This window comes from Chenopodium album, chromosome 5 (assembly GCF_948465745.1).
Source record: "Chenopodium album chromosome 5, dcCheAlbu1.1, whole genome shotgun sequence".
NCBI classification, from domain to species: domain Eukaryota; kingdom Viridiplantae; phylum Streptophyta; class Magnoliopsida; order Caryophyllales; family Amaranthaceae; genus Chenopodium; species Chenopodium album.
The window spans coordinates 9,192,708-9,220,663 of record NC_137838.1 but is presented as its reverse complement, the minus strand read 5'-3'; the positions used below and the strand labels follow the sequence as shown (position 1 = coordinate 9,220,663).

The window sequence follows — 27,956 nt, the reverse complement described above, 5'->3', positions numbered from 1 at the left end:
TTAACTACTTAATTGTTAGCGACTTAGCGAGTGAACCACGAGACCATTGATATCGGGCTTGTTTTATAAGATGAAGAAATATCCTCATCTCTCTAAGTCTAGGTAGATAATTATCTTTTGTTTCTCGATTGTTAGCGACTGAGCCATATGCCCATACCATAGATATTTAGCAGTAGATATTTTTCCTTAATAAGATAAAGAAAGTACGGCAAGATACAAAATAATAGGAGTAGACCATTGGTGATTTAAAATAAGAATAAACACATATATAGATTAATAATTATAATTATAATGTTGAGTTAGAGATATAATCTGTCAATCTGAGATATCTTTAATAACGGAAAAATATATATGTGAAATATTTTCCGTATTGATATTATTACGCAATTTAGAATTATTTATGTTAAGATTATATTATTCCGTGAATATATCATTAGCGCATATATATGATTATATGAGGTATATCTTTCACGAAGTAGTAAGATTGTTTAGCTTAGGTTTTGCGTATACACTAACCTCTTGATACGTTGGACATAATAATAAAGTAGGAAAGGTTTGAGAATTCACATGCATCAACTCATTCATCCATCCTTTAATTTGTTAGTTTGGTTGTTGTTCCTCTTCACAAGTACTCCGCTTCAAAACCCTCCTTTTTCATCCGTTAAACTTTTGTATAATTATTACTCAAAGTGAGAGTGAGAACGATCGATTGAGTCACAAAATAAAAATCTAAAAAAAAAAAGATTAAGAAGGAATAATAATGGCGATTAATGGAGAATACCCTCTTGATCCCAAGTGTTACGAAATCGTAGGAGAAATAGGAAGCGGAGTTAGCGCTATGGTTTATAAAGCAAAGTGCATTACAAATTCATCCATAGTAGCTATCAAATCCATTGATCTTGATCAATCTCGTTCAGATCTCGACACGATCCGACTCGAAACCAAAACTATGTCCCTTTTATCCCACCCTAACATCCTCCGTGCCCATTGCTCCTTCTCCGTTGGCCGCCGTCTTTGGGTAGTCATGCCCTTTATGTCCGCTGGCTCGTTACAATCAATTATTTCATCTAACTTCGCATCAGGTTTACCTGAGACTTGTATTGCAATTGTGTTAAAAGAAACTCTTAAGGCCTTGTGTTACCTTCATGATCAAGGTCATGTTCATCGAGATGTTAAGGCTGGTAATATACTAGTAGGGTATGATGGTGTTGTTAAATTAGCTGATTTTGGTGTTTCTGCGCCGGTATATGACATCAACTTCGACTCTAGGTTGAAGGAAATCGCCGGGACTCCGTATTGGATGGCTCCTGAAGTTATACACTCACATAACGGTTATGGTGTCAAGGCCGATATTTGGTCCTTTGGTATAACTGCTCTCGAGTTAGCTCATGGTAGGCCTCCGTTGTCACATCTGCCTCCTTCGAAGTCATTGTTGTTTAAGATTACCAAGAGGTTTCGCTTCTCTGATTATGACAGCCATTCGTCTAATCACAATAAGAAATTTTCGAAGGCGTTTAAGGATATGGTGGGGTTGTGTCTTCACCAAGATCCTACCAAGCGACCTACGGCGGATAAGCTGTTAAAGCATGTGTTCTTTAAGAATTCTCACAAGACTTGTGATTTTTTGGTGAAGAATTTATTGGTTGGATTGCCTACTGTTGAGGAAAGGTTTAAGGCGAGTAACAAGATGGTTAGGGTGATGAATTCTCTGTCGTTAGGGAGTAGTAGTACGAGTACTACTACTCCTACGACGCCTAATACTCCTAATGAGGGGGATGAAACAGGGCTTTTTGAGAGGCAGAGGAGGGTTAGTGGTTGGAATTTTAATTTCGAAGGCTTTCAGATGGATCCAGTTTATCCTGGCGCGGCTCGTCTTAGTAACAACAATGATACTAATAAGGCTTCCTGCAGCAAGGACAAGGAGGAGATGATGTTTAATTCAGCCCTCTCTAAAAGGGTACGTTTTCGTGCTGACTTGGTTATACCTTGCAAGCGCCTTGACTTGGATGTGTTCAGCTCAAGCTCGGCCTCTCCTGCTCTTAGTATTAGTACTCCTACCGAGGAACAAGAGGCTACTCCACTTGGTCAAGTTGAGGGAGCGAGTCATCCAAGTGAGGAGGAGGACGAGGAGGAAAGGGTGGATAGGGAAAGTATGATGTCGGGTTTGGTGGCGTTAAGGGGGAGTTTAGATGAGCAAAGGAAAAATGTCAAGGAGTTAATCACTTTCTTAGGTGGTGATGGAAGTGGAGGAGTGGAGACAACCAAGGAAGAACAACTAATGGAAGTGGTGGATAGGTTGATGAGGGAGTTGGAGCAAGAGCGAAGGAAAAACAAAGAGTTGCTAGCGGAGATGGAATTTCTCAAGGTCATCATCTCTGGAGCAACAACGCCTTAGTCCCAAAATGATTTGAGTTCGGCTGTAACATGCAGGAATTATAATTAGTAAATTCAACTCTTCAAGCTTAGCATTAAAGAAAAGCTAGCACATGTTTTAATTAGAATGACATTTAAGCATTTAATTTCTCATCATATTCTTGTAATCATTCAATCCAAATTTTGTTCATAGATTTTCTTTTATTAAAATTCCTCCCTCGTGTATGACTAATCAGTTTGAAGAATAGTCATATAAATAAAATTTAGTATTGTTTACTGTTTGAATTCAAATGCAGGGTGTATTACATGCATCTCCATAACTTAACTTAATTTAACCTTTAACTCTGTATCATGTAAATTGAACGTTAAAGTAAATTGGAAATTTGAGATGGAAGCAAAGAGTGTATCTGATCTTCTTCTTTGAAGTTCTAACACCGGACAAAAAGAAAAAGACTTACGAAAATAAAAACAAAAGCATCATGTATATGGCTGCATTTGGGTGAACCCTTAGCATTAATGCCTTACAACAATCAAGTATCCTAAACTTAAGATGAACCAAGACAATAGAGTTGATTTCAAAGTAGTCGAAAGAGGAATACGTGCTTTGTCCTTCCTTAACAGCATGCCTTCAATCACAGGAAGACTAATGATCAACATATAAAATGAGAAGAACGCTTGAGCAAACAATGTATCCCAACTCTGAGTGAAAATCGCTCTTGCAACTCCAACAACAAAGGAGGAAAGATTCAGGGTAACTGCTGTAACAATTGGAACAAGAAACATGTTCGATGTTCTGAAGTCATACTTCCCATTTAGGTACCATTTACTTGTATCATCATCTCCGGCTTTATTGGTAAGCATAAAGATTGTCTCCCGAAGCCCCAGCTTTCCCATAACACAGTCTAGAGTACCATAAACATAAGAGGTAAGGTTCTTTATTACCAAAATCCTTTGCGCGTTCAGCCATGAATTTATTGACCCTTCACATAAAAAAGCCTCATATAAAGGCTTCAAATGTGATGATATAAAAACAAAGGCAAATGGTATGAAGAATGGGTCTGAAACCTGCATATATCATGAAGCACACACAATGTCAAACAAAAGACAAGGACTCGTAAATTATTGTTACATCACTATACATTAAAGCTACATATGTTAGCAAATAATTTGAGAAGTTATCATGTAACATACCTTGGGGTACAAAGGGATGCCATAGAAGAGACAAAGTGGTTGAATGATAGCAAAACACGAATTTGGCAGAAAATCGAAAGGATAATAGACAATCCAGGAATAAACCAACTTCTGAAGGATTGGCATTCTGGTTGAAGTGTTAAAAAGAGGGCAATACTTGGATAGACCAAGTTGAAGAAGGCCTGCAGTCCATCGCGAATGTTGAATTATTGTTTCATTGAGATTAGTAGTGGCAGAACCTAAGAACTGTGGACTTTGTGGATTTAAGTAAACTGACTTCCACCCTTTGCTATGCAATATATAACCCGTCATCACATCTTCCACCACTGAGTCATATCGAAAACCAACCTGCTCATACACACATACACGTAACGTGGAGGTTAACTAGTTGTGTCAATACTGGTAAAAGTTGTACAAGATCAGACAACAAGAAAATGTAATACTTGCCTTTTCACCCCAAAGCGTGTCCTCTTCATAGACACAAGAAGCTAAGAAATGAGCCTCTTGTAGATAATCAGAGGAAAACTTATTGGGATAATTAGGCTCATCAATTTGGCTAACAGATTTGATGAGCAGATTTGAAGAACCAAAAGTATGTCTGAGCTCATTTATGTCGTCATTACCTGCATAATTAATGGAAATTTAATGATTCAACTAATTAATACTACGTATGTAATAATTAGAACATGTGCTAGCTTAATTAATTAGGCTCCACCAAAAATTTAATTCCAAAAAAAAAAAAAAAAAACAGAGGATGTTAAATCAGACACACCAGCTGCAGAGATGTCAAAGGCATACAAGGCCTTCCTGTTGATGTAGAAATTAGTACCAGATAGTAGTGGTCCTTGAAGTCCATCAGTTCCTGGATAGATTATCTAAACCGGCGTCTTTGTTTAGCTTATTCAACTTTACAAGAAATTAACTTAACGTGTACGTGTATGGATATATGTATACTTACCGGCCATGTTGCTCTCATCTGACCATCATAAACGTCTTTTTCATTAACATTATGGAATTTCTGAGGGAATTGAACCCAAGCTATTGACTGATTTATCTTAGGATCGAGGTAAAAACACATAGCTTGCCGAGCTGAATTTGAATCGTTGCAGTACATATCACAGTCTAGGACCAGTATGTAAGGAGCATTGCTCAATATGCTTGAAACCCTTTGCTGCAAACAGTGCAAAGTAATAAACAAACAAAAAGAAAAACTTGCTAATTAGATTGCTTACGCCCTAAGATGTATGGTAAGTGAATATTATTGAAAGTAGTGTAATTTTACCAGAACATTAAGAGCTCCGGACTTGAAGTGATGGTGATGAGAAGGTCGTTTCTCACGAGCTACATACACAAGGAAGGGCATTTTATTAATGTTTTCCGGGTTTGTTGTTGCAACATTGTCATCATCTCCTACAAAACTCTCATTTATCACCTGCCACACCAACACAACATACATATAAATACAACTATTTTACATGTTATCATGTAACATGGCCTGATATCATAATAGACACTGACATTTGATGTAGAGGATCTTTTCAACTTTCAACCAAAAACTTAAGCTAAAAAAGACAATGAAAATAACCTGAATAATTGGTGAATGATCTTTAGCACTTCCCTTAGCTTTGTTATCATTAACATCACCTGGTCTTTCCTTCCAGCTGCACACTCGTTCCTCGAATTCCTCATATTTCTCCTGCAAGTACAGTCACACACACTACATTATTAGCTTTAGGTTTTTAGTAAGAACTAAACAAAATAAAAATACTTGAAAAGCAGGGGAAATCAAGAACTAACCTTAAGTAGCTTAAAATCTTGAATAAAACGAGTGTTTTGAGATTGTGGTTGGAAATGTTGTTGGAAAAAAGCTTTAGGAGAAATTGGTAGAACATTATATCTCTTACAAAACGGTAACCACCACGTGGCAAAGACCCAAGCATGTTTCATAGCATCCAAAGTGACAGAAGCACCTCCATCATCAGATACATAAACACTCAATTTATGAGCAGGATAATCCAATGACATAGCAGATATAACTGTATTCATAACATCAAGTGTAGGCTCTTTGACAGGATCAACAGTGCATACAAACACGTCGATTTTGGGCAGTTGTTCATCCACAGGCAGATTCTCAGGAAAGGCGGTCCTAGTGAGAGGACGCCAGTAGTAGGATTGCTTAATGATCCATGAGAAAAAGAAAAGGATTTCAGCAGCAAATATCAGGAGCCATGGGAGCAAAGGCACCACATTATATAAATCGCGGTTTTTATTTGTATGATCATAAAAATAAGCAGCTCTTAAGTAGAAAATTGGTGCAGTGGCCACAATATGTAAGAAGGCATAACTTCTGTTAAGGAATGCACTTACTTTGTGAACATGCCAATCATGAAGTTTAGACTTTTCCATTATTTTTTTAAGAAATTGAAGTGTTTACTAAGAGAGTGATAACATATATGGGGAGGTTGTGTGTTCCGTAAAGGCGGTCTAAATTTATAGTACTGAAATGAATGGATGAATACAGTAGTAGAGAAGGTATTGATGAGAATTACAAGAAGACTAATCTTAGCTTGTAATCTTAATAATTGATATGGTCTAAAAAGGTTGACACTTTATGTTTACAAGTAATCATAAGAAAAATATTGTACTAAGTAAAAAATTCTCGTACACTAATTGGGAGAAAGAGATAGAATAAGACAGATCGTAACAAAGTTGGCTAGTTGAGTTACGTTTTACCTCTAAGAAAGAAAGAGACTGGCTTAAGTAGAGGAGGAGCTATTCATCATTGATTACGTCATAAAACTCAACTCCGGTCTAGTGTAGTTGGAGGAAGTTCATGCCAATAATTACTCTTGTCATCAAAGGCGAAGCTACATGGGGGGCGGGTGGAGGCCCGACTCCCCATGGCCCAATTTTGTGGCTTATTATTTTAGTTGCTGACCCCTATAAATTTTTTGAATAAATAGTATTTTTGTAACACTTTTACTTGCACTTAACACTTGCCATAGTGGTTTGAATCCCGTTGATTGGTGTTTTAGATCCTAGGATCAAGCACCCTTAAGTGACAAAGGTTAGTAATTTTTTTCCTTTTTGAAACCCCAATTACCGAGGGCTCGTCATTGTTGATTTGTTTCACTACTCAATCAGTAATTTTTTTTCCTTAGTTTTTTTTATAATAGTTTGTAAAATTCTTCTTTATTATGATCCATTTAAATTTTTTTCCCCATATTCATCTAAGCTAAATTGTTTGTCATTTGCTATTTATAAATAAGATAAAATATACTTTAAAATGATCTTATTAGATTCATCTCAATTTATTAATACTTTGTATGTTTAATTTTTTTTTTTTGTTTGGTTGTTGTTGTTGTAATTAAACACTTAATTAGATATACCGATGATTAACGAAATATATTATGAAGCTTGTGTTAATAAAAGCAGGCATATACGCAAGAAGAATAGAGGAAGTGTTTTTATATCATCAAGATTGATATACGAGTATATGTTATTATTTTGAAAATTGTGATACTTAGGATATCTGATACAAAATAATCTAACAAATATATATTTTAGTAGAATGCATGGTTTAAAAAAAAGATTCAATGATTTTTTTTTCCCGCACAATTAATTTATTAAACTATTTTCACATTATTTTTTTTATTAATGTGTTACTCGGCCCCTAAAGCTTTAAAATCCTAGCTTCGCCCCTGTTTATCATGAATGACCATAACCTCGTAGGTACATTGTGTAGTTGTTGTCTTTGATTATGAGATGACGCCAATCACGTGAGGAATTGTTAGAAATTACTGGTAGAAAATAAGGTATGACATAAAAATCCAATGCATGCCTCTGAATTGAAATGTCGTTAGTTATATTTCCAAGTTTGGGTTGTACTTGAACTTGACAGCTAGTTGATTATTTAGCAGTGGCTGAAACCAGTCAGCCAACTTTCAAAAAATGGTCCAATTTTTTATACAATAATCTTCAAGGTTACAAGTGCATCACTGAACAACCTCCACAAATCAACTATTCTAATTCAACATCACGTTTCATGCATTCTACCAAAATCATTTGCTTATAAGCTCAAGAAAGTATGGCTAGGTACATTATTGGTGATTTAAGTGTAAAGATAAACATATATAGATAATTGTAACGTTAAGTTAATTTAAATCGAATATTTTATTGAGTTTTTACAAAAAGGACAATGTTTATGTGACAAAAATGGATACGTTGGACATAATAATGAAGTATGGAGTAAGAAATGTTTGAGAATTTAAATGCAGGGTGACATTGATGCGGGTGCATGGAACTTGGTGGAAGAAGTTGAAAGAGTGACACATAGTTGTGCTAAACTACTTGGCAATCACCTCTGGGGATTGATCATCATCAAACTCGAGTAATATTTTGTTTGCTTAAAAGCTCCAAGGATTCTATGTGTTAGCCAAAAGAGAAACCTTGTCAGCCAAAAGAGAAACCTTGTCAATGCATTACTCAAATTTAATTTGTCATATGTTCTTTATGACAAGGAATTTTCAAATGATTCAAATTGGAGATGAAAAAAGAGTCCGAACAAAAGATAAATCAAATGCTTAATTTGAGAAAGAAATGAAGAAGTTTTGAATGTTTGAAGTTGAGCTCTCTAGCCTTGGAGCGCCTACTCCTATTATTGTCATCGGTTCACGTTTTGACTTAAGTGAGGAGCACCCCCCGCTCCTACTCTTTAGAACGGCCGCTTCAGCCCCAATATTTTGGACAAACGACTTGTTCTTTTATTCTTATTTTTGCTAGCTTTAATCTTGGCTTTTAATTTGTAATCCAAGGGGTGTAAAGTTAAGGGTTCTTAAGACTGACTATAGGTGTGTTTATAAAGTCTTTAAATGGAGCTAAGAGCCTAAGCTTGCTTTTGGGAACAACTTTGCTTATTTGCAAACCTTAATGAAAATTTCTCTCTTAATCCAGATGATTATTTCAAATCTATGAAGTGTTTTCTCCTCTAATCTTTGCTCTACTTTGTGTTAGCCTTGGATTAAACCTCATTGCACTAAACTTGGACATACTTCTCCATAACTTAACTTATATACATAGATGTACAATTGAACTCCCATCCCCCCTCCCCCCCCCAAAAAAAAAAAAAAAAAAAAAAAAAAAAAAAAAAAAAAAACTTATAACAAAGAGCAGCCTATAGAATCTAACTGATCTCATAGGTACTTTTATCAATCAATAACTATATACTAAAAGACACCAGCAATGACATGTGTCATTTCCTGGTGTGTCCTTAGTTTTTTTTTTTTTTTTAAGAAACAAATCTTATACAAATATAGCTCTCTAAATTTATACAATATAATTACTTAAAATAAAAAATAAAAAAAATTGACATATCTTTAACACAAAATATTTTTATAGCTATAAAAAAGACATTCTTAACATAAGTTTGATAACTTTTTACACATTTTATACCTGTAATCCCTTATTTTGATCAAAATTTGTCAACTATATTTTTAGATTTTATTTTGTTTGATTATAAATTATAACGATAGTTTTAAAATGGTTATTGAAAATTTCGTTATTGAAAATTTCCGTGCAAGGCACGGGAACTAACCTAGTTATAAACAAAACCGAGCCCACTAGATCAGTTCACTTGTTATGAAGTACTTATATTTGGTTAAAACCAAAGAGACCAGCTTATTTATTCATGAATTCATGCTTTCTTACGCTAGAGAGTTACTTATTTATAGACATTATCACCAGAGGATGGTTAAATCATACACGCAAATAAAGACTAATACAAAAGTGAAATTAATTAATTACTCAAATTTAAGTTGGCAAAATGATAATGATCCACTTACAACTTTGCCTTATTATCAACCTTAATTTCGTACATCCATATCAAATATTTTGGATCCACTAATGAACACATGACAAAAAAAAAAAAAAAAACAAGGAATAAAAAAAAGGCATCATGTATATGGCTACATTTGGGTAAACGAACCCTTTCCATTAATGCCTTACCATGATCAAGTATCCTAAACCCAAGACGAACCAAGACAATAGAGTTGATTTCAAAGTAGTCTGCAGAGGAATACGCGCTTTGTCCCTCCTTAACAGCATGCCCTCAATCACAGGAAGACTGATGATCAATATGTAAAATGAGAAGAATGCTTGAGCAAACAATGTATCCCAACTCTGAGTGACTATAGCTCTTGCAACTCCAACAACAAAGGAAGAAAGATTCAAGGTAACTGCTGTAACAATTGGAACAAGAAACATGTTCGATGTTCTGAAGTCAAACTTCCCATTTAGGTACCATTTACTTGCATCATCATCTCCGGCTTTATTGGTAGGCATAAAGGTTGTCTCGTGAATCCCCAACTTTTCCATAACAAAGTCAAGAGTGCCATAAACATAGCATGTAAGACCCTTTATCACCACAATCCTTTGCTCGTTCAACCATGCATTTACTGAGCCTCCACAAAAAAAGGTCTCATATAGATGCTTTAAATGTGATGCTATGAATACAAAGGCAAATGGTATGAAGAATGGGTCTGAGACCTGCATGTATCAATGGAGCACACACAATATCAAACACAAAAAAATATGGACTCGTAAATTGCTTCATTACTATACAGTAATGCATAGCTCGAGAAGTCTAAGTCTATTATGTAATGCTTATAATCATTATGTAACGTACCTTGGGGTACAAAGGTATGCCATAGAAGAAACAAAGTGGTTGAATGATAGCAAAACACGAAATGGGCAGGAAATCAAGAGGGAAAAAGGCAACCCAGGAATAAATCAACCTCTGAAGGATTGGCATTTTGGGTGAAATGTGAAAAAGAGGGCAATACTTGGATAGACCAAGTTGAAGAAGGCCTGTAGTCCATCTACAATATTGAATTAATGTTTCGTTGAGATTAATAGTGGCAGAACCTAAGAACTGTGGCCTTGGTGGATTTAAGTAAACCGACTTCCACCCTTGGCTGTGCAATAGAAAACCCGTCATCACATCTTCTGCCACTGTGTCATATTGAAAACCAACCTGCACATACACGTAACAACCCAGCCTCCGTTGAGATTAATTAGTAGTCTCAACAATGGTAAAAATTATGCAAGATCAGACTTTAAGAAAATGAAATACTTGCCTTTTTACCCCACTCTGTGTCCTCTTCGTAGACACAAGTAGCTAAGAATTGAGCCTCTTGTAGAGAATCAGAGGAAAATTTACTTGAATAATTAGGCTCGTCGATTTGGCTAAGAGATTTGATGAGTAGATTTGAAGAACCAATAGTATGTCTGAGCTCATTTATGTTGCCATTACCTGCATAAATTAATGGTTCAACAAAAATCCGCTCATCAACTCATCTTAATTAGAGCATGTTAGTTAATAAAATAATTAATTCATGAGCTAGCTTAATTAATTAGGCTCCACCAAAAAAAATTTAAAAAAATAAAGAAGAAGAAGAGGAGTTAAAAGCAGACACACCAGCTGCAGAGATGTTAAAGCCATACAAGGCCTTCCTGTTGATGTAAAAATTAGTACCAGATAGTATTGGTCCTTGAATTCCATCAGTCCCTGGAAAGATTATCTGAAACATTGCGCGCTTATTAAGCTTAATCAACGTACAACAAATTAATTTAGCGTGTACAAATATTGATATATGTATACTTACAGGCCATATTGCTCTCATCTGACTATCATAAATGTCCTTTTCATTAATGTTATGAAATTTCTGAGGGTATTGAACATAAGCTATTGAACGGTTTATCTCAGGATCAAGATAAAAACACATAGCTTGACGAGCTGAACTTGAATCGTTGCAGTACATGTCACAGTCTAGGAACAGTATGTAAGGAGCATTGCTCAATATGCTGGAAACCCTTTGCTGCAACCCCGGCCCAAACATATAAACAAACAAAAAGAAAAATTTGCCAATTAGATTTCCATACGCCTATACCCTTTTGCAATTTTATTTATTATGGTCTAAGACGTATGATAAGTATATATTGGAAGTAGTGTAATTTTACCAGAACATTAAGAGCTCCGGCCTTGAAGTGATGATGATGAGAAGGTCGTTTCTCACGAGCTACATACACAAGGAAGGGCATTTTGATGTTTTCCGGGTTTGTTGTTGCAACATTGTCATCATCTCCTACAAAACTCTCATTTATCACCTGCCACACCAACACAACATACATATAAATACAACAATTATAATTAATTCAACATACTACACATTTACCTGTTATCATATACAGTAAAAATTACAACATTCTTTTGAAAATTAGATGGATAGGAGTAAGCTAATGCCTTAGTTAGTAGTCTAGTACTATCTCTAGCTACGTACATGGATCCAATTTCAGTAAAAATGATTTTAGTTCAGCAAAAGTGAGGTGGAGAGAACCGTTATCTCAATGAAAAGTTTGTGATAAATATCAAATCTCCTACACATATTAATTAGTAAATCATATCAAGGTAAATTAATACTGGACATTAATAACATGTCACAAACAATATATTTTCCTTAATATACCTGATATCTCAACAGATACTGACATTAATAACATATCTTTTTTTTTGGTTAAGAATATGACATATGATAATCGACATTATTGTAACTTTTGTAAAAGCTAAAATGGGCCATGTTAGCACATGAAGTTTAGCCCTCAATAATCATGAAAGAAGAAGAAAATAAGATGATGAAAATAAACCTGAATAATTGGTGGATGATCTTGAGCACTTCCCTTAGCGTTGTTCTCGTTAATACCACCTTGTCTTTCCTTCCAGCTGCACACTCGTTCCTCGAATTCCTCATATTTCTCCTGCACGTACAGTCACACACACTACATTATTAGCTTAAGGTTTTTAGTAAGAACTAAACAAAATTTTAAAAATACTTGAAAAGCAGGGGAAATTAAGAACTAACCTTAAGTAGCTTAAAATCTTGAATAAAACGAGTGTTTTGAGATTGTGGTTGGAAATGTTGTTGGAAAAAAGCTTTAGGAGAAATTGGTAGAACATTATATCTCTTACAAAACGGTAACCACCACGTGGCAAAGACCCAAGCATGTTTCATAGCATCCAAAGTGACAGAAGCACCTCCATCATCAGATACATAAACACTCAATTTATGAGCAGGATAATCCAATGACATAGCAGATATAACTGTATTCATAACATCAAGTGTAGGCTCTTTGACAGGATCAACAGTGCATACAAACACGTCGATTTTGGGCAGTTGTTCATCCACAGGCAGATTCTCAGGAAAGGCGGTCCTAGTGAGAGGACGCCAGTAGTAGGATTGCTTAAAGATCCATGAGAAAAAGAAAAGGATTTCAGCAGCAAATATCAAGAGCCATGGGAGCAAAGGCACCGCATTATTTGAATGACCAAAAAAATAGACAGCTCTTAAGTAGAAAATGGGTGTAGTAGCCAGGACATGTAATAAGGCATAACTTCTATTAAGCAATGCCCTTACTTTGTGAACATGCCAATCATGAAGTTTAGACTTTTCCATTGTATTTTTACTTGAGGAAATTGAAGTGAGTACTAAGAGAGTGATAAAATATATGAAGAGGTTGTGAGTTCCGTAAAGGCGGTCTTAACTAAGTAGTAGTGCCGTCTATGACAATCACTCTATAAAATGGATGAATGAAAACAGTAGAGAATGAAGGTGCTGAAAATGCCGTGAATTGCATGAAGACAAATCTTATTATCTTAATTATTAAGGTGAAAAGATATGGTCTAAAAAGTTTGACACTCTATGTATAATAGCACTCATAAAAAATACTCCCTCCGTCCCTTTATACAATGTCTCTTTCTCTTTATTATGTGAGGAATAAATGCTCAAAAGAGACATTGTATTAAGGGACGGAGGGAGTACTAGAATAAGACAGATACTTCATAGTAATAAAGTTGGCTAGTTGAGTTTTACCTCAGATTAAAAAGAAAGAGACTGGCTTAAGTAGAGGAGGAGCTATTCATCATTGATTACGTAATAAAACTCAACTCCTGTGTAGTTGCTGTCTTTGAAGATGAGATGAGATGAGATGGAATGAGATATTTACGACGCGAGTCACGCGAGCTATGACATACAAATCCATGCCAATGCATGCCTCGCTCTATCTGAATTATCAGTTATACGTCCAAGTTTGTATTGTACTTGGATATCTACTGTGATTGATACATACATACAAAAATACAACATATACTCCATTCCACTCATTATTTAGCCAGCCAGGCAACTCTCAATTTAATATATATATATGTGGACCTAATTTTTTCATTTTTTTTAACAATCTAGAAGATTAAAACTGAATCACTGAATATGCCTTAACAGTACAACCCACCAAAACTAGTCAGTCATATGGGGCAGGGTGCTTGTTTATCAACTATGAAGTATTCTGTTTTAAGATCACATGACTTTAACTTTCATTCTACCAAAACCAACTGCTTGTAAGATAGGTATTACATTACCATTCATTATGTACTCTTATATGATAAAATTGTATTCCGAATTTTAACATCAATTTAAGTGGATGCCATAGACTCATAGAATAAACACAAGGATGGAATGACAGCAAAACACAAAACTGTTAATATATTCTGAAGATACATCTCACAAAGCAATGTGTATTATATGAGAATAGGCTATATACAGAGAAGAGGCATCTCATATACAGATATACTAGTACTAGTGCTATATATTCAGGGTTTAAGGTTGCAGCATCTTACATAGAATTCTCGCTTATTATCATCTGGTGCATCAATAGTTTTAAATGATGAAATCTTTAAGAATGTAGCCTTTTTATACAAATATGTACGTACACTTGAATATGTAAGTGTTAGAAACCTATACCTTCTTCCAAGCACATCTATTAACATTGTGAATATAGTTGAGTTATAGTTATTATCTCCTTACCTTGTTTCCCCCTTCACTTTTCTTCCAAATAGCACAGTCCATGCAAAAAAATTGAAGTTCAATAATTGACATTTATGACCAAGTGTGAAATGTATGTCATTTCATATAGATTTCAGAAAAAAGGATAGTCACAGATCACAGATGGAATGTGTGGGTGCGAGTGTGAGTAGCGTAGTTAAAAACAAGTAAAAGATAAGGAGAACCTGAAGTCCTAAACAAGCAGTGGTGGATCCATCAGATGACGATTGTCACTAGAAACATCACCTCATCTGTTTGCTGCTTCAAAGCCTCATAGTTCTCCTACATGCATGTATCAGATATCACTCATCATCGTACAATTATAAACAATAATCAATTTCATATTGGTTATGACTACTTATACATACTGTAAGATGTATGTAATACGTACAATTTAACTACATGCAAGTAACAAACTGTAGGTAGTAAATTTATATGGTGAATCAAGTCCATAAAATTAGTCTGACATCAAGATGATGAACATTCATCACTATTCCTCCTTAAAATAAACGTGTCTTGAGATTTTATGCATCGTACATTAAGGCAGGGTATTCCAAGGACATTGCAGATATAACTCTATTAGTCACGTTGATAACTTAGTAAAGTGGACAAACTTCAAATACAGTACAACTCAATTGTAGCTGTTGTTATACGTCCTTTTCTGTTTGTATTTGTAATCATGAATTTTTAATATTCATCTAACAACATTTTTATTAATGTCACAAACATTTTGATTAAAAATACGCATGTTTTTTTTTTACAGGAAAAGCAATTAAATGGGGGATATTCTACTTCAGCAATCCAAACCATGTACTCCTGTCCTTAATCATTTTATTAATCACTAATTTGCCTTTAATTACACCAAACAGAAACAATGACTACATAAAATAGCCGACAATTTTTTTTTTTTTAATAACTTACAAAAAATAAGGAACTAATCCTTTTAGGGTAATTAGAAGATAAAATATCCAAAGGTGATGGAAAGCACAACAAAGAAGGAAGATGTTAAAATAGCAGACAATGGAATGCAACCCTTGTCCTGTCTAACTAACATGGCTTCCAACACTGGATAACTGATTATCAACCCATATAATGAGAGAATTCCCTGACCAAACATTTCTACCCAATTACCCACACCAATAACTCTTGCAACTCCTCCCACAAAGCAACACAGGTTTAAGGAGACGGCGCTCACTAACGGAACAAGAAACATGTTTGATGTGCTAAAGTCATACTTCCCCATTTCATATAACTTAGCTTTATTGCTGTCCTCAGCTTTATTAGTAGGTATGAAACTTGCCTCTCGAAGCCCGAGTTTCGCCATCACACAATCAGCAACTCCGTAACTAAAGCATGTAAGCGATTTTATTTTCCAAATCCTTTGTTCGTTTAGCCATGTTCTTACTGACCCTCCCGTGTCAACAACTTCACATAGATGCTTCACCAAGGATGATATAAACACAAATCCAAATGCTATGAAAAATGGGTCTGACACCTGCATACAAATTTAAATTTCTTTAGTTAAGTGTTTAAACATGCAATACTCCTACTTCAGAGCACATATAATTAATCTTACTATTACAGAGTTGACTTATTAATCAAAAACTTTAATATATCTTCTTCAAAAAAAAAAAAAAAAAAACTTAAATATATCAAATACACAAGTAACACAACCTACATAAGTAGTATTTACCTTAGGGTATAATGAAACACCATAGAGGAAGCTAATCAGAGGAATGGTAACAAAACACCAAACTGCTATAAAATCAAAACTGTATAAGACGACCCAGGATGAAGATATCCGATGAAAAAGTTGCATTCTTGACGGACTGTAGACAAGGGGGCAATATTTTGAAAGCCCAATTTCAGCAAGTCCTGAGATCCATCTGGTAAATTGAATTAAATATTCATCGAGGTTAGTCGTAGCAGAACCTAGAAATTGTGGCCTAGGTGGATTCAAATAAACTGATCTCCACCCTTTGCTCTGCAACATATAACCTGTCATTGCATCTTCCACCACACTTTTATACCAAAAACCAGCCTGCACATGAATAAATAACTTATGATGATCTTTTTCTCAGTTTTCTTACTCATTAAAACTGGGTTCTACGCTTCTACATACTTACCCCTTCACCCCATTTAGTATTTTCTTCATAAGTACATGAGGCTAAATACTGGACTTCTTGTACTGGAGCAGTGCAAAGCTCACTGTGCTTGATTTCACTAGGCATGTCATTTTGTCGTAGTGATTTGATGAACTCAGTGGAAGGACCAAGTATATTTTTTGCTTCCTTTATTATTTCATTACCTACAATACAATTTGATACTATCAGTGAGAAGTAGATACAATATAAGGAGGCTTAGAGGTAAGGCAATTTAAGGGGATTCTAAAATCAAGTCCCAAACACATAACTTCTCAAAATCTGAACCATCAATTAGTATTCATGGAATCTTGCTTTAACTGATACAATAGTTAAAACACAAAAACAAAAGTAGAAGAGGCTTACAAACAGACCATCATATATATTGATGCCATACAAAGCCTTCCTGCTGACGTAGAAATTAGTACCAGATATCACTGGCCCCTGAAGTCCATCTGCCCCTGGCCAAAAAGCCTGAAATACAGTGAGCAAAACCAAAAACTTCTTCCCTGAAGATTAACTGAAATACAGATAACATAACCATAGATTGATCGGCTTACTTTCCATAGGAATCTCATCTGAGTGTCATAGATGTCATTTTTATTAACATTATGGTATACTTGGGGGTATTGAACCCAGCCTAAAGTAGGTGATATCTTGGGATCAAGATAGAAACACATCGCTTGTCGAGCTGAAATCGAGTCGTTGCAGTACATATCGCAGTCTAGAACTAGAATGCAAGGAGAATTGCTCAATGTGGCAGAAATCCTGAGCTGCAATTCCAATAACTACATTAAATGGATACGTATAAGGAAATTCAGGCTAAATTTCTCACTACATCCTTAAGAACAATGGTTGCATCAAAGACAGGTTTTATGAAAGTGCTAGAATCATACTAGAACATTAAGAGCTCCGGCCTTAAAGTGATGAGGATGAGAACGTCTTTTTTCACGGGCAACATATACAAGGGAAGGCATCACTACATGTTCTGGATTAGTTGCAGTATCTTCTTCCATAACCTTCCCATCTATCACCTGCAACAACATAGACATAGAGACTTTAACATCATCAATTCAAAAATTGAAGTTGTAAATAAAATGTAAAACTAATTGACATATATTACTAGTCTTTATGTCCATATACCAACTGTTTAGTCAAAGTGCGCCTACATCACAAATTATTCAACCTACTCCTTTAGTATAGTGCTGAATAAAATAAGTTTTAACAGAGTGTACCTAATACTGTAATTAATAAGACTGGGAAACGCCTCTATCATTGCCAACCTTGAAATTGTTTAAACAAGCTTAGCTCAACCAAGCTAATATTACCCCTTAATCTTTGCAAGGTTTTAACAAGTTTCTATGGTAATACTTGCTATTTTAAAATGCATAAAATTATACGAATATAAACAATAATTGAAGGAACCAAATATTAAAAAAACAGACAAGGTAAGTGTACAACATTTAAAAACAAGAAATCAACCTGAACATTCGACGGATGATCCTGAGCACTTCTCTTAGAATCATCATTGATCTCATCGGCGACTGACTTCCTTTGAACTCGCAACTTGAAAGCCTTGTATTTTTCCTACACAATTTGTTTACAAGTATGGTGACTATTGAGCATTACATGTGTTTTAACTAATTTCAACAATTAAGTAGCAGCGGTTCAATTAGAAGCAGTATAAAGGTAAAGTATTGAACAATATAAATAAATTTACAAAGCATCATACTTGTATTAGCTTGACTGTTTGAAAGTTGAGATGTACTATTGAAGAAACAGAGATCATGGAGTATTTGTAAATTGTCAGGAGAGAAGTGTTTATTTATAAGCCATACCTGAAGTGTGTTTCTATCTTCAACGAATTCCCTGCTCTGACTTGCCTCCTCTGGCTTCTCAAAATAAGCCCGAGGACAAATTGTTTTAACATTATACCTCCTACAGAAAGGCAACCACCATGTTGCAAATACCCAAGCCTCTTTTATACCATTCAATGTCAAAGAGGCACCCCCATCATCAGACAAATAAACACTTAATTTCTCAGCAGGATAATCCAAAGACATGGCAGAAATAACAGTATTCATGACCTCAAAGGTCGGCTCCTTCTTAGGATCAGTTGTGCATATAAAAATATCGATTCCAGGTAATTTTTCATCCTTAGGCAGGCTCTCCGTGAAGACGGTCCGAGTCACGGGCCACCAGTAGAATGGCTGCTTGAGGAACCAAATAAATGACAAGAGAAGCTCAGCAGCAAATAGTACAAACCAAAGTAAGAAAGGAATCAATTTAAAACCAGCTTTGTCAAGGAAAAAGATTGCTCTGTAATAGAAAATGGCAACTATGGCCAGGAAATGTGAAAGAGAATGTAATATATAGAGAACTGCCTTTAGTTTATGAACATGGCAGTGGTGAAGAGAAGTAGCATGAGTGTGAGAGTTCTCCATTGCTCTTCTGGACTCCTGGTTGTTTTGGCACACATTAAGGTCATTAAATAGCATGATCAACCAGAATGAATCAACTTAGATATAATGCTTCCAATTCTAGAAAGGGGACCAAGACATAAACCAACTTTGGATCCCAAATTAGAATAAGACTTGTTGAAAGAGATGTAAACCCAAAAGTGGTGAGGGCCCCAAAAAATATAATATAAAATGCATGGGAAGACAAAAGTATAATTAGGAGGTTGAATTTTCAAAGGAACAAGTTAACATCAACTTTATATTGAATTAAAATATATAATTCCAATAATTAAGACAGAAAGAAACCAAATTGATTGGAAGGATTTGGAATGTATACAAAGAATATGGAAAGTAGAGCATAACTTGATAACTATCAGCAGTCTGCAATTCTGCATAGAAAAGAATTGGAGCTAATTTATTGGCAGAGAACGGATAAAATATCAATTTTTGAGGGACAAAAATCTGAAAGAATGTAAGCACCAAATGACATTAAGAAAAAGGGAAGGAAAAAAAAAAAAAGAGGCCTTCTTGCACATACCCTGGGACTAGTCTACTACTCGCTTACCAGGAGTTTAAAAACGAATTAAAGATTATCTAAAAAAAAAGAATTAGTAAAAGAAATTGTTTTGCAGAATTGCAGCTCTACAGAAGATCTGCAAAACAATTTGATGAGCTGTATGCCTGTATGTATAAACATGTAAAAGTGTAAACTACTCCTGATAATAAGGAGAAAATAAATGACTATAGAAAAGATTTCTCCAAGTAAATATCCAATAATAATTCAAAACTTGGCTTGCTTTTTATACTTCACATATTTGCATCAAACCCACTTATGAGATTAAGGCTTTGATTGATTAATTTGCATCAAACTTTGTATAACATCATATTCAATTACTCATCTGATCTCTAGTGCCTCTGCAAGGTAATTAAGCAGTTACCAATCTGTCTAGGGGAAGGAAAAAGAGGGAAGGGAAAGGGAGGTGAGGTGAAGGGAGGGAGAAGGAGACCTTCCATTCTCCTTCCAAATATCTCCAACAATGGAGAGATTTGATTTATTAAAAGTGGAAGAAAAATAGATCACTCCAATTCCCTCCCCTTCCCTCCTTACATTAGATATCCAAACAAGGGAGAATGCATCCCTCCATTTCTCCTCTCTTCCTTTCCCTCCATTTCTCTCTATCCAAACATAGCGTAAGTTTCATGGAATTCAAGTAATTCATTCATATGCTCCTTTATCGATCAGACAAAATATAGTCATCTGCAAAATTAATCAATCGGTCTACTGTAATTTGAAGTAAAACTGACACTACTCAATCATTGTTACAAGATATAAACCTTTGTTGCATTTATAAAACATTATGTGTAATCAACTTTATTCAAACCATATATGACTTTTATCTAACACACACACACCTAGCTATGTCTCTTTAAGACGTTTACGTAGATGCCCAATTTACAGAGCGCATAAGATCTAATCTAGTCATCCACATAAACAAAGTTGGCATGTCAAAAAAAAAGCATACCATTTGCCAAAATACAAAACATCTAAAGGGAGAAACAAAATCAAAAGAAAGCTCTGTAGCATTAGATAATTTGTAATGATTTCTAAAAATTTAACAAGAAACTGAATGTACATCAATACTTAAGAACCTTAAATTTTACCATATTTAATCTAAGTCGTCATCTTTTCCAAAGCCAAAGGCAGTCTTTTTCTCTTTCTGTTGCTGCAACATGAATTCATCAAACTGCTTTGCTCTCTTTTGCATGACCTCAATGATCTCATCTGTGGCAGCATAAATCTGCTTAGGCAAATATACTTCCAAATAATCAAACCATTCCCCTAGAGTCATCTTTTCCAGGTCGGGCACAATAGTGGCCTCTTTACTTCTATCATAACACTTAACCTCTGACTCTTTAACAATCTCTTCAATATCTGACTCTTCCACTCTCCCATCATTCAGCACTTCATCATTCAGCACTACATCAATCTCTACTCCATTACAAACCCTTTCCTCAACATGAGAAACGCCAACCGGACTGCCATCCTGTTGGGCACCTTCCTCCGCACAATGTTGCTCTCTCACACATTGAGCACCTCCATCCTGATCAAGAACCACCCCCTCCAAAAACTGTGCATTTGTCTTATCATCTAGTACATTTTGCTCAGTACTAGCATACATCCCTTCTATGCAAGGTTGCTGCCTTAAATTCACCACCTGTTCTGGCAATTCCTTCCCCAACACCTCAGAATTCACTTCTTCTTCCAAAACAACATCTTCAACAGCTTCAGTTTCTTCCATTCTCCGATCATCCAACATTGCATCACCCTCTATACCACATAGACCATTTTCCTGCTGAGTAGTCTCATCCATCGTTTCTGCAAAATCCTGCTCTTTCAAAGACGGAGCACCTCCCTCTTGTTCAGAAAGCTCCACCTTTAAAACCTGCACATTCATTTTATCACCCTCCATATCTTCACAAGACTGCTGCTGAGGAACTTCCTTTTCTAATACCTCATGATTATTCATCTTCTCCTCCGGTAAAACATCTAGGACATTGTCTAAACTCCTAACAATAGGCTTCTTTTTCCTCCCACGACCTCCTCGTGTCTTGTTATTTTCGACTACTTCCTTACAATCATCCACATCCACATCCAACCCCTTGCTTTCCTCCATCACAGAGATGGGCATTTCTTCAACCTCAGCATTCTTTCCCCGCCGAGTCCTCCTCGGCTGCATTACCTGTTCTAAACCCAGAAATTCAACTTCTCCTCTCCTAGTGTTCCTCTTTCTCATAACACCTTCCAAATTCTCAACATGTCCATCCTCTTTCTTCTGCCGCCCTCTTCCGCGCCGTTTTGGAATTTGTTCAACCATACTACTATCTACATTCAAATCCCCAACCCTAGAATTTGAAGCAGGTCGCCTACTAGGGTTATCAATTTCATCCCCAATTTCCAAATTGGAACCCTCAATAACCTTAGTTCCCAAATCAATAGCAGCTTTTCTATTCCTAGTAATTCTACGATTGTTAGTTTCCTCCTGAATTACAGCAATTTCAACCCTAATAGAGGTAAGCTCACCAATTTTAATGTCATCCCCATTTTGAATTACAGAAGGGAAAAGGGGTTTAAGCTGAGAGGAGTTCAAGATAGTACCATTTGAAGAATCGAGGTCTTTGATTTCCCAGTTTCCAGAATCTGGGTTGAATTGAATGATGAGATGTTTGGAGGAAATCCCAGAATCTTTGATGGTAAGATTGTTGCCTTTGACGACTCGGCCGATTCGAACAGTGGATCTGGAGGTGAATTCTAGGGTTTCGCCTTGACGAGGACCTTGTTGCATTACCAGCTTCAGAGTTGATGATTTGGAGGACGCCATTGTTGGGAAATTTGGAGGTTGAATTGAAATCAGAAGAATTGAAAAGAGCGTTCGTAGTTCGGAGTTGTTGGCGCTCTCTGGAATTTCAAATTTCTTTCACTGTTGAGTAGTTTAAAGGAACAATAGAGTATTTCATTTTCATTTTTAAATTGGGGAGTAATTTTGAATATTTGCAATGTTGAATAGAGAATTGTGGATGATTCATATAATGGGCCTACTTCTACATGATTTGCTACTAAGGTGTTTTTTGTTCGGCCGGTTTTAGAGTCAATAAGGTAGTAAATATAAAGAAGAATTATAATAGAAAATCAGTAAAAAGAATTTCAGTTCATTCATCTTAATTCTATTTCTGTAAAAATAATTTAACTTCAGCAAAAATATTTTCAGTAATAATTTAAGTTCAACAAAAATACGGTGATGTAAACAAGGCCTAATAGAAAAACAATAGAGGAATTAATTCACCATAAAATTTAAATACATAAATCGTAATTCATTATCAAACTTGTTTTATAACTAACTAATATCCATAGTCAAATATGGAGTATCGGTAACAACACATGTTGTAGCAACCATAAGAGTTTCAAAATTCCAGATATAAATCATTAGTGTGTAAGTTCAAAAAATTTAAAAGGTGAAATATTCATCTATATCACTATATGAATCCAACAATGCAACCGGCTAATGAAAAGTATTTATATACTTGTTCTTGCAAGAGGGACAGAACAAACGGTATTGAACTCATTATTATTGTAAATGCAACCGTCTACAAGTGTTGCTGATCTTAATAAACATAAACATAGACAAAAACAAGGACTAATCTAGAGAAGTAGAGTGAAACTATACTAGGCAGTTACTCAATCACTCCTTATTCCTTCTTTCTAAGTTTGTCTGTAACTTTTGTAACAATCCCTTCGAAAGTAGGGTAGCTAAGAAGTAGGAGATAAAATGACAAGAAAAGTTGCCCGAACATATCATCGTAGTTGTTGTGGTTGATCACCCTTACAAGTCCCCCAACGAACGACACCAAATTTAGTATAGTCAAAATGATGAGAGGAACCATTAGCATTGCTGCTCCTGAGAAATCGAACTTTCCCTTCTCGTATTTATCCAACTTCTCTTTCTCCACAACCTTATTTGTTAATCTGAATGTTGTTTTCTGTATCCCAATCTTCTTCATTATTGCTTCAGTTGATCCAAACAAGCAGGCTGTTATCGCTTTCATGATCCAGATTCTCACCTCATTCCACCACTGCTGCACTGAATGATCACTTGCTAGCACTTCGAATAGATGTTGAACATGGGAGGATACAAATACAAACACGAAACCCAACATCCATGGATCCGATACCTTTAAAGTCACATACAGTACAAACATCATTAACTATTCACCTCATAAATACATAAATGTAGCATAATGTTACAGCAGGTACTCTGTTGCACAATGGAAGAGTAGTCTTACCTTAGGAAAAACAGGAATGCCCTTGAGTAGGCAGAATGGAAGAACAACACCATATATAAAGAGTGGAACTGCAAGAAGACCTGAACACGTGATGTACGCGTAACACATGCTTTGCAAAATAGACATTCTGGACATGGCATAAGTAAGAGGGCTAAACTTTGACATGGCAACTCCAAGTAATCCGGAAGTCCATTTTATTAGTTGAACAATTGCATCCTTCATGTCAATTGTCGTGCATCCCAAGAAGCACGGTCTTTTGGGATAAAGATACACAGATCTCCATCCTTTACAATGTAAGAGATATCCAGTGTATGAACTCTCCAACAGGCAATCATACGAAAATCCTACCTGTATGTAAGAAAATGTTTTCAGGAATTTGATACTTATATGATAAATACTACCTCCGTTTCATATTAAAAAATGTCTAATTGTTGCAAATAATATGAAACAGCGATAGTAAGAAGTATTTTCCATGTACAGTATCAAACACTTGCCTCAACACCCCATAGCGAGTTTGCTTCATAAGTGCAAGTAGCCAAATTTCTAGCCTCTTGTAACAAATCGTTTGTGAATTCCTTCAAGACAAGATCCTGGTTGGAGTTTTCTTTGAGTGAAGTGATGAATTTTGTGGAAGAACCAAAGGCCTTCTCTGGTTCATTGATGAGGTATTCATCTGCAAAAACAATAATATTTAGTCACCAATTATTATAATACACAATATCATTGCATATTCCATGATATATACATCAGAGGTTTCCATTTTACCTTCATTATGGGGCCTTCCATATATCGCCTTCTTCTTCAGATAATACCCAGTTCCATTCAAGACCGGTCCTCTGAGTCCATCCATGCCTTGCCATTTCGTCTGCACCATAATAAAATTGGAATTCATTATGTTACATAATGTAGTATCATTTTAGCCTATGTAAATATAAAGTTATGTAAATATTATAGTATAAAATCGATTAGTCCAAAGCTAAGAGCAGTGTACCGTATGAGCTGATCTGGCTTGACCATCATAGATATCATTTTTACTAGTGTTGTAGAAAATTTGAGGGTATTGAACAAAGGCAAGAGAGGGAGACATGTTCGGGTCAAGATGGAAGCACATAGATTGACGAGCAGAGGTTGGATCATGACAGTACATATCACAATCCAACACCAATAAGTAAGGCGCATTGCTCAATAGACCTGATACTCGGAGCTGCCAATTAAGTTCAATTTTGATCAGTTGATGGATTGCAATATAAAATATATTACGGAGTAAGATTGAATATGATGAAGCTCGACTTGCTTACAAGAGCGTTAAGGGCTCCAGCTTTGAAACGATGAGGATGACCTGGTCTCTTTTCCCTGGCTACATAAACTACAAGGGGCATTTTCACTTCTCCTTCTCCATCCTGTTTACTGTCATGTATAATCTGACATTTTTTTTTTGTGAAGAATGCAACTGTCAGTTTAAATTCTCCTATTAAACGAACCATTATTACATCTATGTAACACAATTACACAATACCAACTGAGTTTTAGGCCTTTTAGCATAAAATAACTTTGCTTTCATTATCCAATTATAAAAAACAAAAAAATAAAAAACAAAAATATGATGCTTTCTAAGAATACAATTTTCTTATATGCAATTGGTCAATTGGAGTATTGGACCATAATGCACATGGATCATCCTCTAGAAAAAACATATTCTACTCCATAAATAAATGAATATATCCTTTTTTTTTTTTTTTTTTTTGTGTGTGTGTGTGTAGAGTAATAGATCATATCACATCTTTTAAGAACATTCAAATTAGGAAAATGTTATATATATAGCCCTTGGCTACATATAAACATTAAATACACACTAGGCCTCGTTCACTTCACCTTATTTTTGCTTAACTGAAATTATTTTTACTGAATTGAAATTATTTTTTATGAAACTGAAATTATTTTTTACTGATTCTAGTTATATTTCTTCTTTACAATTACTAATTTATACTGAACTGAACTTATTTTTACTCATTTGAAATTATTTTTCCTCAACGAAACTTATTTTTACTAAACTGAAATTATTTTTACTAAATATTATTTTTTTTTTAAAAGTGAAGTGAACAAGGCCTTATATTTTCTCCTTAAAGGTACTGATTATTTTTCGTGACCAATATCTTACACTTATTTATGCGTGTTTTTGTCATAAAATTCTAATTTTGTACAATTTCAAGAATGTATCTAATACTTATAGCATTACCCTTCTAATTATAACAAGATGTAAATGCAATAAATTATTAAATTTTGTTTCACAGCTGCCAAAAAAAAAAAAAAAAAACATTCAATTGCTTGCTTTTTTACTTAAATGACATAATTCCATAAGTGTATTCAATTTCGTACTAATAATTTAATAGAATGAGTAATATTCAGATTTAATGTACTTTATTGTATAAAAAAATGATAATTTAATGATAAATTTATACTCCGTACGACTGACAATATTAAAAAATTGAGAGAAACGCACCTCAATGCAAGGGTCACGATCATGCACAACGGTGCATTTATTAATATCACCGCTTTCTTTCTCCACATATTTCTTAAAAGCTTCGTATTTCGACTGCAATACAAGATCAGAAATCAATGGTCAAAATCAATTGAAATTGTTAATTTGTACTATTACTCTATTTCACATTTTAGATATTGTTTAGTGTAATTTCTAAGATAGGACTACACATTTTTCCTCAAAAAATAAAATAAAATAATCGTGCACAATTTTCAAGATAAATTTGAAGCATATTTATTGATTACTCCCTCCGTTTTTAAATACTTGTTTTATTTTTTCATGCGCGGAGTTTTAGAAAAAAATTAGAGAAAGTAATAAAAAATGTAAAAAACAAAAGTAGTGGAAGAATAGGAGGAGAGAGAGTATTATGTTGAGTCCACCAAGCCTGAGAAATAATTTAAATATTGTAAAAACTTTCCAAAAGTGAAAATGAAGCAAGTATTTAAAATGGAAATTCCTTGTTTCTCAGGGTGTGAGAAACAAATTTGTTTTTCATAACGGCCGGAAAAGAAAAGTGGAGTAAGTATTTAACGGATGGAGTATAAAGGTATCTTTAACTTATTTATTTATAGAAAATTGAAGAAAAAAATGCATTAGCATGTGGAAGAAAGCAAAACGTACAAAAATAAATAGAAAAATAATACCTTCATTATGTATTAATTATAATTTGAGTATTATATTTGATATATCAATTATCTCAAAGTCTCAACTAATATTTAATGGAGATAGTACGACTCGTACCTTGAGGAGTGATTCCTGAGCGTTAAAGTCTTGATCACGATGAAGTCTTTCATCATCACCCAAAGCGGAGAAGAAAGCATCAGGACACCTAGTCTTAATAGCATACATATTACAAAAAGGAATCCAAACCTTAGCAAATTCAACAGCCTTCTTAATAGCCTCTCTAGTCAAAGGAGAACCACCATCATCCGACAAATACACCGCCATCTTTTCAGGCGGATAATCGAGCGCCATGGATGATATCACCGAGTTCATCACTTCCAACACAGGCTCCTTGGTGGGATCAGCGGTGCATATAAAAATATCGATCTTTGGAAGATCGCGTGGATTGATGGACTCATAGCCAGACACATCGTGCAAGACGGGGCGCCAACGGAAGGCCTGAGTCATGGCCCAAATGAAGGTGAAAACGAGGTCGGCGATAGTCAATAATACCCATGGAAAAAGGGAGATATGAGGGTTGGAGAAAGACGAGAAACGGTAGTAGAAGAGAGCAAGAATGGCTAGAGAGTGAATGAGGATATGAATACGGTTGATAATGGCTCTTTTGGTTTGGACTTTGCAAATGTGTGTTGCCGCCATTTTGAAATGATATGAGTCTTCCTATTTGGTTCCTAATTTTTGTGTATATATATATAAGTAATACTCCGTACAAAAAACCAAAATCTTGAAGAATATGTGCTCGAGGAACACGGGTGACACAAGACTAAGTCACCAGTTTCACTTTTTATATTGGTAAATAAGT

At 35.1% G+C, this 27,956-nt stretch overlaps 5 protein-coding genes and 1 pseudogene across 7 annotated transcripts; 1 reads left to right on the top strand and 5 right to left on the bottom strand.

Annotated features, from left to right (window-relative positions):
• Positions 1-713: 713 nt before the first annotated feature.
• Positions 714-2,599, top strand: LOC145631825 (serine/threonine-protein kinase BLUS1 pseudogene; annotated as a pseudogene).
• A 128-nt stretch (positions 2,600-2,727) lies between these two features.
• Positions 2,728-6,136, bottom strand: LOC145631824 (quillaic acid 3-O-glycosyltransferase CSL1-like). The gene is made up of 8 exons (XM_081684014.1): positions 5,362-6,136; positions 5,150-5,260; positions 4,847-4,996; positions 4,523-4,735; positions 4,337-4,439; positions 4,012-4,187; positions 3,565-3,912; positions 2,728-3,438 (listed from the first exon to the last, which is right to left on the bottom strand). The coding sequence occupies exons 1-8, from the start codon at positions 5,968-5,970 to the stop codon at positions 2,887-2,889; spliced, it is 2,262 nt and encodes a 753-aa protein (XP_081540140.1). The 5' UTR covers positions 5,971-6,136; the 3' UTR covers positions 2,728-2,886.
• A 3,218-nt stretch (positions 6,137-9,354) lies between these two features.
• On the bottom strand, positions 9,355-14,641 carry LOC145631821 (quillaic acid 3-O-glycosyltransferase CSL1-like). 3 transcript variants are annotated; one of them, XM_081684010.1, is made up of 9 exons: positions 14,475-14,641; positions 12,480-12,857; positions 12,265-12,375; positions 11,581-11,727; positions 11,226-11,438; positions 11,039-11,141; positions 10,698-10,873; positions 10,247-10,594; positions 9,355-10,107 (listed from the first exon to the last, which is right to left on the bottom strand). In XM_081684010.1, the coding sequence occupies exons 1-9, from the start codon at positions 14,544-14,546 to the stop codon at positions 9,556-9,558; spliced, it is 2,100 nt and encodes a 699-aa protein (XP_081540136.1). In that variant the 5' UTR covers positions 14,547-14,641; the 3' UTR covers positions 9,355-9,555. The 3 variants fall into 3 exon arrangements, with proteins under 3 accessions (XP_081540136.1, XP_081540137.1, XP_081540135.1); XM_081684011.1 differs by lacking the exon at positions 14,475-14,641 and adding an exon at positions 13,488-14,429; XM_081684009.1 differs by lacking the exon at positions 14,475-14,641 and having other exon boundaries at positions 12,480-13,368.
• A 643-nt stretch (positions 14,642-15,284) lies between these two features.
• Positions 15,285-19,084, bottom strand: LOC145631822 (quillaic acid 3-O-glycosyltransferase CSL1-like). The gene is made up of 8 exons (XM_081684012.1): positions 18,472-19,084; positions 18,116-18,220; positions 17,530-17,667; positions 17,194-17,406; positions 17,008-17,107; positions 16,619-16,800; positions 16,186-16,533; positions 15,285-15,987 (listed from the first exon to the last, which is right to left on the bottom strand). Exons 1-8 carry the CDS (start codon positions 19,075-19,077, stop codon positions 15,445-15,447), a joined length of 2,235 nt encoding a protein of 744 aa, XP_081540138.1. The 5' UTR covers positions 19,078-19,084; the 3' UTR covers positions 15,285-15,444.
• LOC145631823 (uncharacterized) lies at positions 19,055-22,594 on the bottom strand. The gene is made up of 2 exons (XM_081684013.1): positions 20,755-22,594; positions 19,055-19,084 (listed from the first exon to the last, which is right to left on the bottom strand). The coding sequence occupies exon 1, from the start codon at positions 22,470-22,472 to the stop codon at positions 20,760-20,762; it is 1,713 nt and encodes a 570-aa protein (XP_081540139.1). The 5' UTR covers positions 22,473-22,594; the 3' UTR covers positions 19,055-19,084; positions 20,755-20,759.
• A 335-nt stretch (positions 22,595-22,929) lies between these two features.
• Positions 22,930-27,811, bottom strand: LOC145631820 (quillaic acid 3-O-glycosyltransferase CSL1-like). The gene is made up of 8 exons (XM_081684008.1): positions 27,212-27,811; positions 26,432-26,524; positions 25,230-25,352; positions 24,923-25,135; positions 24,697-24,796; positions 24,422-24,604; positions 23,932-24,275; positions 22,930-23,820 (listed from the first exon to the last, which is right to left on the bottom strand). The coding sequence occupies exons 1-8, from the start codon at positions 27,791-27,793 to the stop codon at positions 23,338-23,340; spliced, it is 2,121 nt and encodes a 706-aa protein (XP_081540134.1). The 5' UTR covers positions 27,794-27,811; the 3' UTR covers positions 22,930-23,337.
• Positions 27,812-27,956: the final 145 nt, after the last annotated feature.

What these genes read in the sequence shown, in the direction of transcription:
- LOC145631824 (XM_081684014.1), bottom strand. Translation starts at nt 5,970, where the DNA reads ATGGAAAAGTCTAAACTTCATGATTGGCATGTTCACAAAGTAAGTGCA. An exon ending in CCGGAGCTCTTAATGTTCTG is followed by an intron (nt 4,736 to 4,846) that starts GTAAAATTACAC and finishes CACTGTTTGCAG; the next exon opens with CAAAGGGTTTCAAGCATATT. An exon ending in GCATCCCTTTGTACCCCAAG is followed by an intron (nt 3,439 to 3,564) that starts GTATGTTACATG and finishes TGATATATGCAG; the next exon opens with GTTTCAGACCCATTCTTCAT.
- LOC145631821 (XM_081684009.1), bottom strand. Translation starts at nt 13,070, where the DNA reads ATGGAAAAGTCTAAACTTCATGATTGGCATGTTCACAAAGTAAGGGCA. An exon ending in AAGATTTTAAGCTACTTAAG is followed by an intron (nt 12,376 to 12,479) that starts GTTAGTTCTTAA and finishes CTGTACGTGCAG; the next exon opens with GAGAAATATGAGGAATTCGA. An exon ending in CTTTAACATCTCTGCAGCTG is followed by an intron (nt 10,874 to 11,038) that starts GTGTGTCTGCTT and finishes TAATTTATGCAG; the next exon opens with GTAATGGCAACATAAATGAG.
- LOC145631822 (XM_081684012.1), bottom strand. Translation starts at nt 19,077, where the DNA reads ATGGAGAACTCTCACACTCATGCTACTTCTCTTCACCACTGCCATGTT. An exon ending in TGGCATCAATATATATGATG is followed by an intron (nt 16,801 to 17,007) that starts GTCTGTTTGTAA and finishes ATTGTATTGTAG; the next exon opens with GTAATGAAATAATAAAGGAA. An exon ending in GTGTTTCATTATACCCTAAG is followed by an intron (nt 15,988 to 16,185) that starts GTAAATACTACT and finishes ATTTGTATGCAG; the next exon opens with GTGTCAGACCCATTTTTCAT.
- LOC145631823 (XM_081684013.1), bottom strand. Translation starts at nt 22,472, where the DNA reads ATGGCGTCCTCCAAATCATCAACTCTGAAGCTGGTAATGCAACAAGGT.
- LOC145631820 (XM_081684008.1), bottom strand. Translation starts at nt 27,793, where the DNA reads ATGGCGGCAACACACATTTGCAAAGTCCAAACCAAAAGAGCCATTATC. An exon ending in CTCAGGAATCACTCCTCAAG is followed by an intron (nt 26,525 to 27,211) that starts GTACGAGTCGTA and finishes CTTGTATTGCAG; the next exon opens with TCGAAATACGAAGCTTTTAA. An exon ending in GCTATGGGGTGTTGAGGCAA is followed by an intron (nt 24,276 to 24,421) that starts GTGTTTGATACT and finishes ACATACAGGTAG; the next exon opens with GATTTTCGTATGATTGCCTG.